The sequence below is a fragment of the Eptesicus fuscus genome, chromosome 5, assembly GCF_027574615.1.
Source record: "Eptesicus fuscus isolate TK198812 chromosome 5, DD_ASM_mEF_20220401, whole genome shotgun sequence".
In the NCBI taxonomy this organism is placed as follows: domain Eukaryota; kingdom Metazoa; phylum Chordata; class Mammalia; order Chiroptera; family Vespertilionidae; genus Eptesicus; species Eptesicus fuscus.
In genome coordinates this window covers 45,266,117-45,284,428 of record NC_072477.1, presented here as the reverse complement: position 1 = coordinate 45,284,428, position 18,312 = coordinate 45,266,117, and the positions used below count along the sequence as shown (strand labels likewise).

Here is an 18,312-nt window from a genome sequence, read left to right as displayed (position 1 = left end):
TAACTGGGTGACCAGCCAGTGTACAGCAGGCTGAGACCAAAACCCCAGGGTTTTTCTGAAATGAACGTTTTGTCCATCCAGTGTGCAGTCTCCACGGGGAAGGAAACACCCGGTGAGTCATCAGCAGTTTGGTAAAGCGAAGGCATCCTGGGAACTGTGCTCTTAGCCTCACTGAAAATCATGGAAAGGACTTTAGAGATGGGTTAGATTCTAAGCTAGACTGACTCCTTCACTTAAAAAAAAAAAAAGAAAAAAGAAAAAAGCTATTGAGATATAATTGACATATAACTATATTAGTTTTTATTATTTTTATATTTTCCCCATCACCATTTATCCCCCTACACCCTTTTCTACCTCTAACATTATATTAGTTTTAGTGTACAACCAACTCCTTCATTTATAGAGAAGGAAAATGAGGTCCAGGGAAATGGACCAAAGTCATGCAGCTAGCAGCAGCATACCTGTCTTTGGAAGCAAGATGCTTAGAAGTTCCATGCCATGAGCTCAACAGTGTTTCCTTTTCTGAAAGTGAGGTATTTGCCATTCCCACCCAGCCTCCAAGCTCCAAGCTGTTTCTGCTTGTGCTCCTTGCTCCTGACAGCCACAGCTTAAGCTCCTAGCTAGCATTTAGTCCTTAAATTAGATGTCACCTCCTCCAAGAAGCCCCCTCTGACTACCACCTCAAGTGGTAGTGCCACTATGTATGGTATATTTTATATACTCATACAGTCCAGTCCACCTATACACATGGCTTGGCATAGAGTAGGCAGATACTCAATAAATGTTTGATAAGTGAAGAAAGAAGTCAGGTGCCAGCTGCCACCTGCTGGAGTCCAGTTATTCAGGCCCTCGATGAAGAACGGAAAGGGAAGGTCATGGGGCAGGAGCCCAGCCAGCTCACTCTCCCAGCACCCCTCTCGGTGAGTTGGAAGGGAACCGGTGGACAGGTTGAAACCGCACACACTGGCTCCTAAAGCAGTATGGCAAGGCGTCTGTGCTGCAGACGGTTAACACTGACCCTTCGGGAAGGTCAGTCAATGCCCCACCCCCAAGCAGCCAGTGAGAGCTGCTCCCTGGGAAGCATAGTCTGGAAGGGAGTCAAGGAGCAATCCATCATAAGGCCACTGGGCCCAACCCTGCATGTGCTCACTTTCTCAGAGGTCATGGGGAAGGGGTGCTCGGCCAGAGAAATTTCTAATTGATTATGAACCAAACCCCTGGGAGCTGGGCAGATACTGATCCAAGAGTACAAGTCCAGTCCAGGCCAGAGGCGACCAAAAGGAGCTGCACTGGGCCAGCCAGGGGATCAAGGAAAGCTTTCTGTCCTGATTATACATAACGCTTTCCTCCCCCAATCCCCATGGCCTCTTTCCTGACAGGAGGGATTGGGAGAGGGGCAGTCAGTGCATCTTACCCAGCCCCACACCCCTCTGCCCTGGCTGTCCATGTCTCCAAGATCACTTTGGAACCGTCCACCAGCCTCTGATTTACTATTTTAACCCAAACCTCTTTTCCAAAAACAAAGGCCTATTCATTTGGACCAGTTGTTTTACTCAAGGAATAGGGGCTGTCACACACAATAGAAATCTGGTGTCTGGAAAAGGTGGATGTCTTTAGAAGAGCTTGGAGGGGGGGAAAAAAAGAAAGAAAGAAAAAGAAAAAAAGAAAAAAGAAAGAAAGACAAAGTCCATCATTTCTGCGTGCGGCCAGCCAGCCCAGCTGGAGAAGGCAGCAGGCTGTGGGGGTTGCTGAAAGACCACTTGGCCAGCTTACCAGACCATGGGCCAAGCCATTGTATATGCTTCCCAGTATTGGAAAGAAAGGAAAGAAAACCACATTGGGACATGTGTTTAGCTTTGCTCAGGAGTCCAGAACATGCTCACAACTCCTGGAATCTCTGCTCTTCTCTGTGAGTGGAAAATATGATCCACGAGAGCAAACTTGACGGTGGAGCGTGTGTCTCATTCCCCAGCCCTGCCACTCAGAGGGGGCAGTGGCTGAGACCACCTTGTGATCACTTTGTGATCACTTTCCAGAGTCCCCTCTTCTCCTTGAGCAGCTGGGGTTAAAAGACAGGACAGCCGTCTTCAAAATCAAGTACAAAACGTACACTTATTGACATCTGCCCTGAGCTGCACTGGGCTTCTAGCAAGAACGAAAGCAAATGTCAAGGGAAACATGTTAATGTAATTGTAAACCTGGTGCAGTTGGATACGAGATGTACTTTCCAGACTCGGTGGGGAACTGTGATTACCCTATATATTCAATAGCTTAACGTGAAATGTGCACTAAGAGTTCCAGATCCAGTAAAGAAATAACTTATTTACATTTCAAGTAAAAATCTTGGAGTTTATTATTTTATTTTACCACCATTTATATGTATGAACAGTGATGAAGACCTTGCTTACGTCCTTGGAGCAAGAGCAGGAAATATACTTTATATTGGTTATCTCACCTTCAACTTCAGATTATCATTATCGTAAAGGTGGGCGAAACCATGCAAAAAGAAAAGGAAGGGGACTTCTATTGATGGCACCAAATGAAAAACAGTCAAAGCCACAACGTTTGCCAATGGCCAATTTCTGGTGTTTCTTTTAAAGAACAGATCCAAGAGGCTTTATTTTGCCATTTTGGGGGCTACGCGCCAATCAGTATCATGGGACAAAGACGGTAAGAAAAGGCACGAAGAAAAACAAACAAGCAAACTGCACCAGAACAGATGTGCTTAAATTAACCAAGTGACAGTTTGTGGGTCAGTCTCACAATGGCTGTCACGTGAGGTCGGCGGGGAGAAGAGAAGTACCACAAGACTTAGTTGTTTAGAGGCTGCTGAGCAACCCCACGAAACCTCAGAGAGGCCATCCCTCCAGGCCGGCGCTGGCCACCCCTACGTGCCCGCTGCTGCCCCCTGAAGGGCACTCTTCCTCTGATAGTGCTGGGGGCAGGGGTCTGGCCTGGGATACTTTGGAGGTACTGGAAGGCACTCTGGCGACCCACCTGCCTCTCTATGCAGTTAAAGGTGAGGGCCACTCCCACGTTGCTCTTCATGATTCTGGAGGAGCCATCCGATGTGCCATCAAAGCACCGGCCAAGAGCGATCTCCTTGGCCACACGAGGGTCCTGGTCAGTGACAGTGTAGATTCCATAGTTGTGGCCCAGTGGATCCAGGGGCGCCAGCATGGTGTACTCGCTGGTGTCATTGTTGACTGCCAGTGGTAGGTGGTTGACCAGGTACTCGTGCAGCATGGAGTTGACACTGGCTCGATGGCAGCTGCCTTGGGGAATGATCTTCACTAGTGTGCGGTCCACACGATCCTGGTCATAGAGCATCCCACTGCACTTGAACTCCAAACAAGCAGATGAGACATTGGGCTGGTCCCTATCCCGTGTGCTTTTGACATCCCGGATTCCGTACAGCTTCCCCACAGTCTGTCGGTGGGTGCCCCCCATGTTGCGGGATCGCACATTCACCTCCACTGGCCCCACAATCTTCACCTTAATGTAGCAGGCCCTGAACTCCATTGGCTTGGGCCACCATGCCAGGTAGTCTTCAGTCCAGCTCATGGGATCGTCTTCATTGAAGGGGACAGTATTGTAGTCATACCGATCCCCCTCAATCCGGTAGAACCGGAAGTGGGCTGCACTAGGCGGTGCCTCCTCGCATGCCCGGAGATTCTCAAAGGCATAGATGGGTCCATTGCTCTCCTCAGCTGAGTTGGGCCTTGGCTTGGCCATGCTGATCTGGAAAGCTGTCTTCTTAACCCGTGGGTCCTCGTGGTCTGTCCGACGGTACTTGAGCTTGTTGAGGTAGGGCTGAGGGACACCAATTGCATTTGGATTGAATTTAGGAGAAGATGCCACTGCTTCCAGTTCTTCCCCAGCCAGGCTCGCCAAGACATAGGCAGAGTAGGCATCAGGGGACTGGTCATCACAGAAGGCAGGCAGGCAGGCCCCATTGGGGCCCGTGATGACACTGTCAAAGCGGCCCCAGGCCCTGGGGTTGGATGAGAAGCCAGTCCTGGGCTCCAGGTTGATCACAGAGACCACAACCCCCTGGATCTGCTCACTGGGCAAGAACCTCTCACTCCTGTAGGCCCTCACCTTGATAAAGCACCTCCTGCTTTCAGGGACATCCAAGTTAAAAAGCCTCCTTTCTCGGATCTCCATGTTGCCCACCAGGAAGGTTCTCTCTTCCCTTTTGTGCCGCCTTTGGCTTTCAAATTTAAAGTCACCTTCCTCTTCCCATAGCCCCGTGTCTGGGTTGAGCGACCACAGTTTCATCGTGGACACATGCTCTGGCATCTTGACCTGGGTCGAGTCAAGGTGAACCTTCACCTTGCCAGCATTAAGTGACTCAGAGGTGGCCTCATCTCTGAAGTCCACAGAAAACATGCCATATGTTCGAAGGGGGAAGGTGTCTCCATCATCATTGATGAAGTTCAGGTCACTCTGGGTAGCTGTGGCTGTGGAAATATTGCGGGGATCCAGGAAGGTCACACTGGCCTTTACTTTTCCTGTGTAGGGCTCCCCGTTCTGCTTGTAGAAACTCTTGGAAGGGATCTCCAACTCAGCCACAGGGTCTTCACCATCCACCTCCCCCAGGGGGATAATGTTGGTCTCCGTGGCCTCCAAGGTGATGGGCTCTTTCCGCCGAAGCATCTTGATCTCATGGAACACTGCACTCCCCTTCTTGTTGAAGGGCAGCACTTTGGTAGTGTTGACGAACTTCTGCAGCCTGTCCACAAATGTGAGCACCAGCCTCTCAGTGTCCTGGGGGATGTGGAGGGTGAAAGTGCCCTTGTAGCCAGTCATGCTCACACGGTTGTTCCCCATGTACACGTGGCCAAAGCGCATGGGTTCCCCATTGTCAGCAGCGCTGACGCGGCCCCGCACAATACTCCGGGTCTCCGTACACCGCTGGCAGTTACACTCCTTGGCCACCTTGGTGGGCAGCGTGTAGCCACTGCACTGGATCTCCCTCTCCTCTGTTTTGGAGATGCCACAGCAGTTCTCCACAGCATCCCGGCACCTGATCCCATTATCCTGCTGCCCTGCACAGGTCTTGACAGGGCAACGGCCCACGTCATAGTAGAAGGAGTTGGTGGCATTCTGGAAGCAATCATGAGGCAACCGGATAAGGTAGCTCTCAGGGGTTGGGTTGCACGGAGCCTCATCAGGGGCTGTGGAGGGAAACGGTGTGGCTATTAAATGTAAGTTCACATCCTACACACAAGACACCTTAGCCTCACCTCTGCACAGTGCTTTATCGTTTTCAAAGTACTTCCACATCCAAGATCCTGATTCTCACCGAACTTCTCTGAGAAAGATGAACAGCTGTTGTTGCTAAGCCCGTTTTATACATGGAGAAATAGAGTTGGTTGCTGAGACCACTATAGTAATGGCTCTCATTGGAGATGAGCCATTAAAATCTGTGTGGGTGGCCCTGACAGGTTTGGCTCAATGGATAGAGCGTCGGCCTTCGGACTGAAGGGTCCCGGGTTCGATTCCGGTCAAGGGCATGTACCTCGGTTGTGGGCACATCCCCAGTAGGGGGTGTGCAGGAGGCAGCTGATCAATATTTCTCTCTCATCGATGTTTCTAGCTCTCTATGCCTCTCCCTTCCTCTCTGTAAAAAATCAATAAAATATACTAAAAAATAAAATAAAATCTGTGAGGGTGTGTTGAGTTACCACCCAAATTGGGAGTGCTGCTGGCATATAGTGGGTGGGGGCATTGCTGGTCTGTGACCGGCAAAGCCTGGCACTTTTCTGACAGGACTTCTTCTGTCTCTTGCATGACTTTCACATATCCCACCAGACATTCATGTGGGTGGAAAACTGGTTTAAAATGATCAGAGCCTAGTATTTGTTTTAATGTGACTTTACCATACATTGAATTTTTCTGAAAATGCAGCTACCATAAAAATCAAGCTAAGATTATACTTTGTTTAGCTTGGGAAAATACCAAGAATTGTTCCTTGTCTCAGAAAAATCACGTACTTACTGCCTTCCCCAAGGAATGTGACCCACCACAATGAAACCCCTCATCCATCAGTATTTGCAGCTGCCACAGTCACAGCGACTGGAGTCAAGTGCAAGTGTCTGACCTCTTGGCTGGCTTTCTTGTGCAATTATGCCAAAGCCTTTACATATTGAAATACATATTATTTTGCATTAAAATTATTTTCTTTTTATTTCTCCTTTATGGTATAGTTTGGGATGTGTACATATACTGTATACTTGGCAATTATATGTACTTATTATCCATAAATTTAACTTCAGAATGGAAAATATTTTGTAAATGTGAAGTGTTAAAAATTTAAAGTATTCAAAATAACTGTGACAAAGGGGGAGCATTGGTGTTGTGGGTTGGGAACCACAGCTGACAGGGCTCCACTGTTGCCAAGGTCCAACTGTCCTGTGTCTTGAGGTCTGTTGCTCAACTTTCTTGGAGTCTGTAAAATATTCCAGAACCCTTCCAATAAATTTTCTCTTCCTCTGCCTTTTGTTTGGTTTTGTTTAGGCCAATTACTAAGCTATCCTCCTTCTCTCTCACTTTCCAAGTACAGGTTCCTGATTGATTTTGACCTCAAGTCTTTCCCCTCAAGCGCACTTCTTTTTCTTTTTTTTAAAAAAACATTTTTACTGATTTCAGAGAAGAAGGGAGAGGGAGAGAGAGATAGAAACATCAATGATGAGAGAGAATCATTGATCGGCTGCCTCCTGCACGCCCCCAACTGGTGATTGAGCCCGCAATTCAGGCATGTGTCTTTGACTGGAATCGAACCTGGGACCCTTCAGTCCTCAGCCAATGCTCTATCCACTGAACCAAACTGGCTAGGGCACCAACTCACTCCTTAAAGCCAGCTCTAATCAGGTCACCCTTTCTTATAAAGCCTCTCAGCTTCCCACTTCTATACCTTTGCTCACACTGGCCCCTTAATATGGCCATTCGGTAAGACCAGGGCTTTATAACTTAGAATCACCTGGGGAAGCTTTTAAATTGTGCATACCCAGGCCACGTCCAAAGCCAATGAAATAAAACTCTCTGGGGGTGCCTGGCCAGCGAGGCTCAATGGTTGAGGGTCGACCTATGAACCAGGAGGTCATGGTTCGATTCTAGTCAGGGCACATACCCAGGTTTCAAACTTGATCCCCAGTGTGGGTGTGCAGGAGGCAGCTGATCAATGATTCTCTCTCATCATTGAGGTTTCTACCTCTCTCTCCCTCTCCCTTCCTCTCTGAAATCAATAAAAATATGTTTAAAAAAAAAAACCTCTCTGCGGGGGAGGGGTAAGTTTCAGGCAGCTGGGTTTTTGTTAACACCAACCAGGTGATTCCACTGGGCATCCAAATCTAAGAACCACTATTTAAGCCCCAGTTGAAATGCTGCCCTCTCAGGTAGCCACCCATGGTCACTCCTGCCTGGAAAGTCTCTCTCTCTCACCTAGAGTCCACGGCCCATTATTTCCTGCTTTAACTGCATTTGCCTATCTTTACTCGTCTCTTAATTGTAGGGAGCGGTTATAGGGTTAAGCCTCGGACTAACCTGCTGGCAAAGCCGCAAACAAGTCCCAGCTTAGAGGGCACAGCCCTCTTAGCATAATTAAGCTTGATCTTGTGACTGCTCCCGAGATCTTTCCTGGGTAGCTAGTGGGCTGTGGGAGGTGCAGCAAGTGCTGCCAAAACAAGTGAAACTTACAAGAACATTGTAAATTACCTTGTTTACCCCTGACTATAAAATAAAGCATCAGCCGTAACTGGTTTGGCTCAGTGGATAGAGCGTTGGCGTACGGACTGAAAGGTCCCAGGTTCGATTCCGGTCAAGGGCATGTACCTTGGTTGCTGGCACATCCCCAGTAGGGGGTGTGCAGGAGGCAGCTGATCGATGTTTCTCTCTCATCGATGTTTCTAACTCTCTATCCCTCTCTCTTCCTCTCGGTAAAAAAATCAATAAAAAATATATTTAAAATAAAGCATCAGCTTGCAGTCTGGATCTGTTCTGTGGCCTCAGCCAGGCACAGAAGATCCACCTAGACCCAGCTTATTCTCTGTCTTTTCTTCATCCTTCACCAGACCTCCCTCAGGCTCACTGAACCCTTGGCTGTGCTGGCGCGGCACACTTAATTACAGTTCCTGACCTCTCCTGGGGTGGCAGCTCTGAGAGGGTAGAATTGGGGTCTGTGGCATCTTTGTGTCTCAGAGGACATAGCACTGTACACAGCACAGAAAAGCTGGGGTTTTTGCTGCCCAGTTATGTCCACGGAAGTGCTCCCCAGTCCTGCAGTAGAGGTTACCCAGGGACCCTGCCAGGCTTACCTATGACAATCAGCTGGGCGACCTGGGACTTCGCAGCCCCCGCGTCGCTCTGGGCCTTGCAGAAGTACTCCCCAGCCTGGTCCCGCTGTAGGTTCTTCAGTAACAGCTTGCCGTCGTGCTTGTAGAGGGAGGGGTCCAGCAGCGTGTTGTTGTGATACCTGCAAGGGATGGAGAGGTGAAGCCTGGGGGGGCAGTGCCATAGCAAGCAGCCAGAGAGACAGATGGTGGATGGGTCCCTGCAGATGCCAATACCACCTTTGACATAGCTCATCCAAGAGCACTGATTGGCCTGGGAGTCAAGGGACTTGATTGAGTCTCAGCCTCATCACCCGCTGGCTATGGAACCTTGGACAAATCATCTCACCTTCCTTAGCATCAGCTTCCTGATCAATAAAATGGGAGCAGTGATTCCTAGCTGACATCACAGAAACATTGGGTGGGTCAAACAAGAGAATGGCTGTAAAATGTCTGTGAAGGGTAAAGGACTCACAGCCACAGGAGGCTCTGGCCTCGTTTGCCTTTGTCGGGGAAGTAGGGCTGAGGAACCTTGTTCAGTATCCTGAGGATATGCAAATCAGGACCCAGAGACCAGAGCCGCTCTGTAGGGACCCCAGCATCGAGAAGACCACACAGGGCTTTCTGGTTGTCTGTGTGGCCTCAACCCTGCTGGTCCCCACTTATAAGTGCCAACTTCCGGCCCTAGCCAGTTTGACTCAGTGGATAGAGGGTTGGCCTGCGGACTGAAGGGTCCCAGGTTTGATTCCAGTCAAGGGTATGTACCTGGGTTGCAGGCTCCTCCCTGACCCCAGCCCTGGTCAGGGCTCATGCAGGAGGCAACCAATTGATGTGTTTCTCTCACATTGATATTTCTCTCTCTCTGTCCCTCTCTCTTCCACTCTCCCTAAAAATCAACGGAAAAATATTCTCAGGTGAGGATTAACAAAAAAAAAATAAGTGCCAACTTCTGGGCTCTGAACCTGGGCCCTACTTCTAACTTTATTTTGTTGGTTAGTATTATCCTATCTAATAAAAAGGGAATATGCTAATTGGCTGCCCCGCCCTCAAAGATGGCAGTGCCCACAGCCACAAGATGGCGGCGCCCAGTCCTCTCAGGCCCGCTGGGGTAGAGGGCCTGCCTCTAGAGTCCTCCAGTTCCCTCAGCCCCCCAGCAGCCCAGGGCCAGCCTGAGGCACAGGCAAGCCTCAGATGGCGACTGCCCAGCCGCCCTTGGCCGCCCGAGGCTCAGGTAACCAGGGCCGGCCGAGGCTTGCACTGCTGGCAGTGGCAGCAGCAGAGGTGTGATGGGGCATCGCCTTCCCCTGATTGCTGGGTCATCTCCTGCCCCTGAGGGCTCCCGGACTGTGAGAGGGGGCAGGCCGAGCTAAGGGCCCTCCTAGTGCATGAATTTTCATGCACTGGACCTCTAGTGATTAATAAGACCAGACCACCCAGCTGGTGTGGCTCAGTGGTTGAGTGTCAACCTATGAACCAGGAAGTCATGGTTCGATTCCCGGTCAGGGGACATGCCCAGGTTGCAGGCGCGATCCCCAGGGTGGGGCATGCAGGAAGCAGCCGATTGAAGATTCTCTTTCATCATTGATGTTTCTATCTCTCTCTCCCTCTCCCTTCCTCTCTGAAATCAATAAAAAAATATTAAAAAAAAAAAAAAGACCAGACCGAATGTAAGAAAGATCTGGCTGCCCAGAGAAGAATCGGGCAGGGCAGCTGGCAGAATACTCACCAGAAATACTCGTCTGGACTGGGCCTCCCCGTGGCCTTACAGCACAGGGCCACACTCTGCCCAGCTCTCCGTGCTTTTGTCTCAGGGTTCTTCACAATGTATGGGATCTCTGGGACAGAAGATGAGAAATGGTGCTTTGGGTTTTCCTTTGTGACAAATTCTCCAGAGCCTTGCTTCCCCGGGTTCTTTGACAAGTGTTAAAATTGTATGTCTTGACACACACCCCACCACCCCACACCCCCCCTGCCCTTCTGTAAAGATCCTAATTAGGCACTGATCCAGAATGGAGTCCACCCCTTCTACCTCAGGGCCTGCTTCCGTGGCCTCTCAAGCAGCATCTAGGTGAGGCAATGGAGAACCAAGGGGATCTTGTGCCAGCCACAATTCCCAAGCAGGGCCATTGAAACAGAGTTGGTTGTTTTAAATAGAACAATATTCCTGTTGTGCTGCCTCCAGCAGAATTTTCCAGCCATTCTGTACCATTTCTGAAGCCCCCAGCCTCTCTCTGTCTCTTCCTGACCTCCAAACCTCATACTACATTGTAATGACTATTTTAATAAGGTGGTCCAGGGAAGAACTCATTTCAGGGAGCAAGCCATGCCAATATCTAAACAGAGTATATAGCAAGTGCAAAGGCCCTGAGGCAGGAATGTGCCTGTGTGTGTGAGGAACAGATAGGAGGACATGGTGGCTGGAGTAGAGTGACTCAGTGGGGGCAGACAGGAGGATAATAGAAGAGAAGAGCAGAGAAGTAATGGGGGGCGGAGCAGATGATGTTGGGCCTTGTAGGTCATGGTAAGGGTTTTGAGTTTTAGTCTAAGCAAACTGGGAAACCAGCTCTTAACACTGCAGTCCCTTTATTTAAAAGTCCCACCCTACCCCAGAGAACTTAAGTACCTGCTCTCATGAACTCTGCATTGACGGTGGCTGACTTCAGGCTAGTCCTGGGCATTGTGAGCTTGATGGGAGCAAACTTGGTCTTTGTGATCTTCAGGATGCTTTTGCCATCTGGGCATAAGCCAGGGACTCGGAATCTCCCACTACTGTCCGTCCGGGTCAGTGGCTTAAGTGTCTTGGTCATCAGGTAGACAGTGGCCCCTGAGGCTGGGGCACCCCCAGGGAGGGAGACAGTCCCATGCAGCACGAAGTCCTGGCACATGCAGGCATCACAGTCAGCATTCACCTGGCCCATGTGGCAGACCAGGTCACAGGCTGTGGAAGAAGGGGCCATGTCAGGAGGGCTTATGTGGATGCTGGCCCTCCTTTAGCCACATCTCAGCCTGTGGACTCACATATGCTTCCCCCCGTCCCCCTCAGGCCTTTGTTACCCTTCCTTATTAGCCTGCATGACTCATTCCTACCTATCTTTCAAGGCTTAGCTCAGGACACCTTCTCTAGGAAGTCCTCTTTGATTCCCCTAAGCTATGATAATGGACCTCTGTGCTCCACATTATCCCCTACAGCCCCCATCAGAGCACATAATAGTTGATACTTGATGACTGCATGAATGAATGAATCCATCTCAATCCGACCCTTTAACCTACTGTAGGCTGCTTCAGCCTCCACGCCATTCCCTGCCTAGTACCAGGAACAAGGGTGGTACCTGTACAGGCCTGGTCCATGCAGAGCCGGCCCTCCTCAGTGGCCTCACTGCACAGTGACACTGTCTCTGCCAAGCAGGTGCGTGTTCGGGTCTGGACCCCAGTGTGACCACAGGCGGCAGAACACTTGCTCCAGGGAGACCATGAGCTCCAGATACGGTCTGTGTCTCGGCGCAAGGATCCTGCAAAGCAGGATGGGCAGGCAGTCTGACTTCCCTCCCAAGGGAACTCTGCCAGGAAATTTGACCCTAAAGCTAGTTTTGCTCAGAGAGCAGGACCTCGTTTACGTTATAGATGTCACTGATATTCATATTTACTACAACGACTTTTCCAACAGAAGGAAGTCAAGAGTCTTGAGGAAGTGGCATCTCTAATTTGCACAAAGACACCGTATGGTCAAGGGGTGCCCCTGAGAGGGACTTGTTGGCCAAGCGCTGGGAGCGGATATGCTGCCTCAGGCTGTGCATGGGGTAGCATCACCTTCCCTGTCCACCGGTGTGGAAACAGCCACCAGGGCCTGGGACTGCGGTGATTCAGACATCAACTCCCCTTATGCCTACCCGCCTCACCTCTGGTCTAAGGTCTGTGTGCAATAATGGGGGCTTCAGACCTTGCCCAGGAGACCTTGCCCAACCTGAGCTCCCAACTCCAGATGACCACCACTGCCACCTGGGCCTTGTGAGCACTGACGGAACCCCAAGAGGTGAGGGTACCCATCCACAGAGTGGGCAGCCGGCAGCTTGCTCTGTAATATCCGGTGTGGGGAGGGAGGAAGTAAAGAGCATAAACTTTTAGACTCTGCAGACACAGACGTGGGTTCAAACCCCAGCTCTCCACTTACAGCTGTGTAATCATGAGAAGTTACCTAACCTCTCTGAACACAGAGATTCCTCATGGCTCAGTTGTAAAGTCTGAATGATGTTGATAACCAGCACAGTATCTGGCACAAATGGAAACTAACATTTAATGAATGTTACCTGGGTTAAGCCCTCTATATTCATTATCTTACTTAATCCTCAAAAAAACAAAAAAAAAACAAAAAAACAAACCTATGAAGGTTTACTAATATTACCCTGTCCTACATGTGAGGAACCTGAGGCCCAGGGACTAAGGAATGGAGTTCCCTGTCCAGGCTGGGACCCAGCAGCCCAGCTCCAGAGCCGGTGGTTTTCACCACCAAGGCACACATCCCCCGTGAAGTGGAGTGAATGAAGAGCACCCAGAAACACGGAACAGGCAGATTATGGCTCTCATGACACTAGTTGGTTATTACTGGGGAATCAAAGCACGTGTATGTGTGACATCCAGAGTTCCCACGGCCAGAGGCAGGTAAGGGTGGGGCCGCACAGGCTCACCTGGTGGGCAGAGGAAGCGCACGGTGTAATTGGAGCAGTTCTGGCCGGGCCGCTGCTCCCTGTTGAGGCACCAGAAGCCCTCACGGGGACTGCCGTGGACCACCTGGCCAGTGCTGCCTGCAGGTATCCAGTCAGTGGTCCGAGCCTCCAGCCGCAGGGGCCGAGCACACACACGGTCCCCATAGTAGAAGTGAATGGCATCCAGTCGCTCAAAGTCACCCTGCCCGCCTGGGTGGTCAACGTTGAACCATGTTGTCCACTCGCCAGGAGCTGAGAGATAGAGCCAGGTTGGGGAGGAGCCAGGCCCTGGAGCCCCAGGTGAGCTCCAGTTCCTTTTTCTGCTCAGTTCCTGGGAGTCATCCCTGATATCACGCATGCTCCCACCCAACGCCCTCTATTGGTCTCAGGGCCCATTGCATCTGTCTCTCCAGCATCTCTCCAATCTCCTTCCCTTCTGCATCCCTCCACTCCCGCCAAGGACTCCATAAAGCCATTAGCAGCCTGGCTGTACCATGTCAGTAACTTTCTGCCTGGTCTCTCTACCTCAATTTCTCTCTGACCCCATCCCCAACACAGCAGTCAGGGTGAGCTTTCTTCATGTGGGTTGATCCCACACTCCCAGCTTTAACTCAGTTGGCCAAGCATTTAGGGTGGTATAAGCTGGCCCCTGCTATCTCTCCATCCTCATCTCCCCCATTCTCTCCCCACCAGCCTATGCTCTGGCCCCAGCAAGCCCTCCAGCATTCCTGAAACATATCAGGCATATTCATGATTCTGGACTGTTCTATATAGCAGGTGCCTCTGCCTGGACAAAGACGTAGGCCAAATGCCTTGTAAACGTGGATTTCCAGCCTGGCCAATGTGGCTCAGCAGTTGAGCGTCAATCCATGAACCAGGAAGTCACGACTGGATTCCTGGTCACGACACACACCCAGGTTGTGGGCTCAGTCCCCAGTAGGGGGTGTGTAGGAGGCAGCTGATCAATGATTCTCATCATTGATGTTTCTACCTCTCTCTCCCTCTCCCTCTCCCCTCCGCTCTTTGAAATCAATAAAAACACATCTTTTTAAAAGTGGGTTTTCATACAACCCTGAAATCATGCCTAAGCTCAGTAAACACCCGCTAGGGGCCCCTCCCAGTTCCAGCCACAACTCACTCTCCAGGGGACTCGAAGGCTTGGCAAAGTTGCTGAGGGTCCTCTTCCCAGGTCGGACTCTTCTCACAGACTGGCTGAGCATCATCTGCCTCCCTGGGGGCCAGGAGGGGAAGGGAGAGGCCAGAACTGTTAGTTATCAGGGCCCAGCGGGTCCTCTTACTAGCCTCTCAAGAATGGTGGATGGAGCATAAGCACAGGACATGTGTTCAAATCCCCACTCTGCCACTTACTGGCTCTGCAACCTCATTGAGAGCTTTATTCCTCTAAATCTGTTTCCCCACATAATAGGGCTGTATTAATAATCACTACCTCACAGGGTCCTGGGGCATATTCAGGGCGATAGCCAGTGGAAAGGGAGCTGGCATGTAGTGCATGCTCAACAAGCGGTTATTTTCTTTTTGCTCTTATTCTAGAAACAGATCTTTGGAGGATGGGGAGCAGCCAATGGGTGGGGGCTCCTACATTAGGGTCCGGCCCTGTCCTTGTCATAAAGAATGGAGGCTTATTTTTCTCCATCTGCAAGATGGAGATATTAATTCCCACTTCACAGGGTGGTCCGGTTGGCATGAGGAGTCTGTGAGGTAACACACGTGAACATCTCTAAAGTATACGAAGATTGAGAGCATGAGATCCAAACTCTGCCACTTTCCTCCCTGTGTGACCTTGGGCCAGACACTTAACTCATCTGACCCCTGTTCCCTCATCATAAACTGAGGATAATAGTAGTTCCTGCCTCAGAGGACTGTGGAGATTAGATAAACTCAGTCATAAAATCCACTTAGAACAATGCCTCGGACATAGTGCCTGCTGAATAAGCATTAGCAACTCCTCTTAGCTCAATGCCTGGACAATAGATGTCCATTTCCCTTCTCTTGGCAAAGTTGGCTTTGAGAGTCCATCCTCCCCGTAAAGGACTTACTTGGCCTAATTGGGGCAGTAGTTGTCAATTTTCTGACGGCAGGGCGGAGGGTTCTGCCTTAGGTTGCGTACAAGATAGCTCCCAGCGCCACCCACCTGCGACTGGGTTGGGGCTCCAGCATGGGAAAGAGAAAGGAGAGCAGAGGGCTGCAAAAGCTTTGAAAGGCAATTAACTTTCATGTGAGGAGCCAAATCAGAATTCTTTAGCTGGGGTGATAGGAGCTCCTTTAATCAGACGACTCTGATTTCCCCTCAGATGGTTGAATTTTAATCAGCCCCACAGCAGCAGCTGTCACGGTGAAAAGAGCAAACAAGGCAGGCGGTGGCACACAGGGTTTGGCAAGACGCCGAGCCAGCCTTTGTTCCTGCATCTGCGGTCACAAAGCCTGCAGGGCATGCAGCTTTAAAAGAGAGGTTTAAGCATTTTAAAAATGTATATATTTTTTGCTTTACCTCAGTATGCAGGTAGAAATCAGGAGAGAAAGGGCAGAGGGGAGGGAGCATACAGGATAGGGCTAGGAGTTCTGACACTTAGATGCCTTGGAGAGTCTAGTAAGCAAATTCTCTCTACCTATTCCTTCGAGAACTCAGTGTCACCAGAAGATGGGGTTAGAGGACAAGGAAACCAGAAGGGGTTCTCTAGTCTGTGAAATTTGGGTCTAAGTAATAGAGCTTTAGGCCAAAAGAATTTTCATGAAACTAAAACCAGATCGATCCTCAAATCTACTTCTGAGAAAATAATCCCTTGCGATTTCCTTTTGCTTTGGCTGCCAGGAAGCTCAGAGCTAAATTTATCACTCAGGAGTGGTAGCCCTCTTATCTTTTTTCCTCCCTCTGAATGACAACTCATTCACTTCACTTAAAATATTCTGTTCTGTGAGTTTTAATATTGGGAACTATCTCCAATCCTTTGGAGAAACAAGCAGGGTGTAAATTTTAAATACATCTATAAACCAGCCTCAGGTCTTAAGGCAGATGCATAGTTGAGTTCCAAACCAGACATGACTTCACTATGTCAAGTCGGGGATTTGGGAGACAGCAGATACTTAGCCTGTACCCAACACAGAGGTGATCTCCAGGACCAGGAAGAAGAAGAACAGCCAGGCCTTGGTCCCCGCCATCTTTCCCCCAGGCTCTGTGGGGAGCATGACGGAAGTTGGGTGAAGGTGCTTCACAACGTCAGGTCGTCCCTGGAACGTGGCCCCCTAGGAAGCGTCTCAGATCCAGTGACCTGCAAAGAAACAAAGCTTGCCAGGTTCCATGTTTCTGAGTCACCGCTTATGGCTTCAGCAGAATTATTTCTTGACCTATCAAGGGTGGAAGAGTGCACAGAATGAAGTCTTGTGGGAGGTGACACCTGCCCAAGTTGCAAATGCAGGCAGCTAGGGAGGTGCAGCGGCTCAGAACCGGGGTTCAGATGAGGCAGACCTGGATTCACCCCCCGGGGTCCAGGTGCCAGGGCCCCACATCGAGATGGGGCACAAGGGAGAGCAGGTTCCTTGCCAGTGAGGAGAGGCCTGGGTTCACTCCCAGCAACTTCTGGGTGACTCATTAATTACTTCCGAGACATGGGTGTGGGGGCATGTTTTTGCTGCCCTTTCGGGGGGGGGGGACCCTCACATTCTTTCATAAAGAAGCTACAATATTAAGGCTGTGAAACCCCAACCCCAACTATAGTGACCTCTCACACGGCAAGCAAGCTGGAGGGCACAGATGCTTCAGACATACCACCTCCATGAACACATTCCCAGATGTGCACGGGCTGCAGCTGGAACGCATTTCTGGCCTGTTTGTTTGGGGTCTAGCTGGGAGTTACACAACCAGGAGCCCACTGAAGGAGCGCAGGAGGGCTGCACTGTTAGAGGGCTCCCCCGTAACTGCTGGCTGTGGGTTAGAGGCTGCAGGAGTAGGAAGAGGAACGCAGCCAGGCACTAAGGACAGGGGCCCGTGGGGCATGGTCCAGGCTGCAGTTGTCTCTCTCCCCAGAGCTCTGGTCAACCCAGAATCTGACGAGTTCTTAGAGATTAAAAAAATGGTTCCCTTCAACCTCCCAAGTCCAGGGTATAGTGGGAAGGGAGAAGATTCCTCCTTTCTGGAAAAAAGATTCGAAAGTACTCCGTTGTCCCAGGGGAAGCACAGACCAGTCCCACACTGCAGACCATCTAGCTACCCCCACCAGCAGCTGTTTCTCAGCCCAGGGAACAGCGGCACGGGCCTCCCCAAGGTCTCCAGCTCTTGTGCGTCTTACCCCAAGCTCCGGGCTCTGAGCAGGGAGCAGAGCGCTCCGTGGGCCTGCACGGCGTTCAGTCTGAGACCGCTCCGGCACTGTCTGGGAGGCCAAGGTGGCCTGAGGCACCTTGTGGAAAAACCATTTCCCATCTGGCAGCCCACGGAAGTTTCCTCGGCACATGTCTGCTGGGTCGGCTCCCCATCCCACACTCCTCAGAACTCTCGGACAAAGCGGACTGGCTGACCGCAGGAAAGAAGCAGGGCGCTCAGAGCTACAAAGATCCTGACTGGGGTCATTTGAGGGCCCCTGACCTCAGATGGGGGAAGGAGAGGACTTTGGGCCAATGAGGGAAAAGAGAACTCTAAAGCAGCAAGGGGGGGTCTTGTTAGGGGGGTAGAGGGGTGATCAGGGGAGGGCAGGAATAGCTGAGCCGGGCAGGGGGTGCAGGATTGGGGTGAGGAGAATGGGAGTGGAGCTCACCGTGTCCTGAGTGGGAGTCCTCAGCTGGGGGGTCCAAGTCTCTGTCTCTCCAGCGATCCGGCCTCTGGGCCTTATATAGCACAGCTGGTGGCTCAGCCTGTGGCAGTGCGCCACGGGAAGCGGCGAAACCAGATCTGAGCATAAGGAAGCTCGGCCTCTCTCTCCCCTCCCCACGTCCCAGGCAGCTCCCAGGGGCTGGGATTTCACTTCCAGATCCTTATGGGAAGATGCCGCGGGGCCTGGTGATGGGCCAAGTGGACAGCGGCCTGGGGCTCCACAGGCCAGAGCAGAGAGATGGGTGGGGAGCTGGGGTGGGCACTGAGACGCACTGGGAAGGGGCCAAGGGTAATTGTCCATCTGGGCAGGATTTCATAGCTCAGGGGGTGGTGTGCTCTTGCCTAAACTTTGCTTGCTGATCCCCCACACTCCCCTGGCCGTGGCCCACTCATGCTGAGAAAGGACTGTTGGTTTTATCGCATAATCCAAACTCTCTCAGGCACACAGGCCACCTGA

The 18,312-nt window shown here is 50.9% G+C and overlaps 1 protein-coding gene across 1 annotated transcript; it reads right to left on the bottom strand.

Moving 5' to 3' along the window:
- Positions 1-2,328: 2,328 nt before the first annotated feature.
- On the bottom strand, positions 2,329-17,854 carry CILP (cartilage intermediate layer protein). Its single transcript, XM_008139116.3, is given in 13 exon segments — positions 2,329-2,692; positions 2,694-2,738; positions 2,740-2,796; positions 2,798-2,856; positions 2,859-5,180; positions 8,319-8,476; positions 10,060-10,168; positions 10,957-11,271; positions 11,663-11,842; positions 13,016-13,285; positions 14,172-14,264; positions 16,147-16,320; positions 17,800-17,854. Coding segments are annotated over 12 exon segments (3,774 nt in total). The 5' UTR covers positions 16,238-16,320; positions 17,800-17,854; the 3' UTR covers positions 2,329-2,617.
- Between the last annotated feature and the right edge of the window lie 458 nt (positions 17,855-18,312).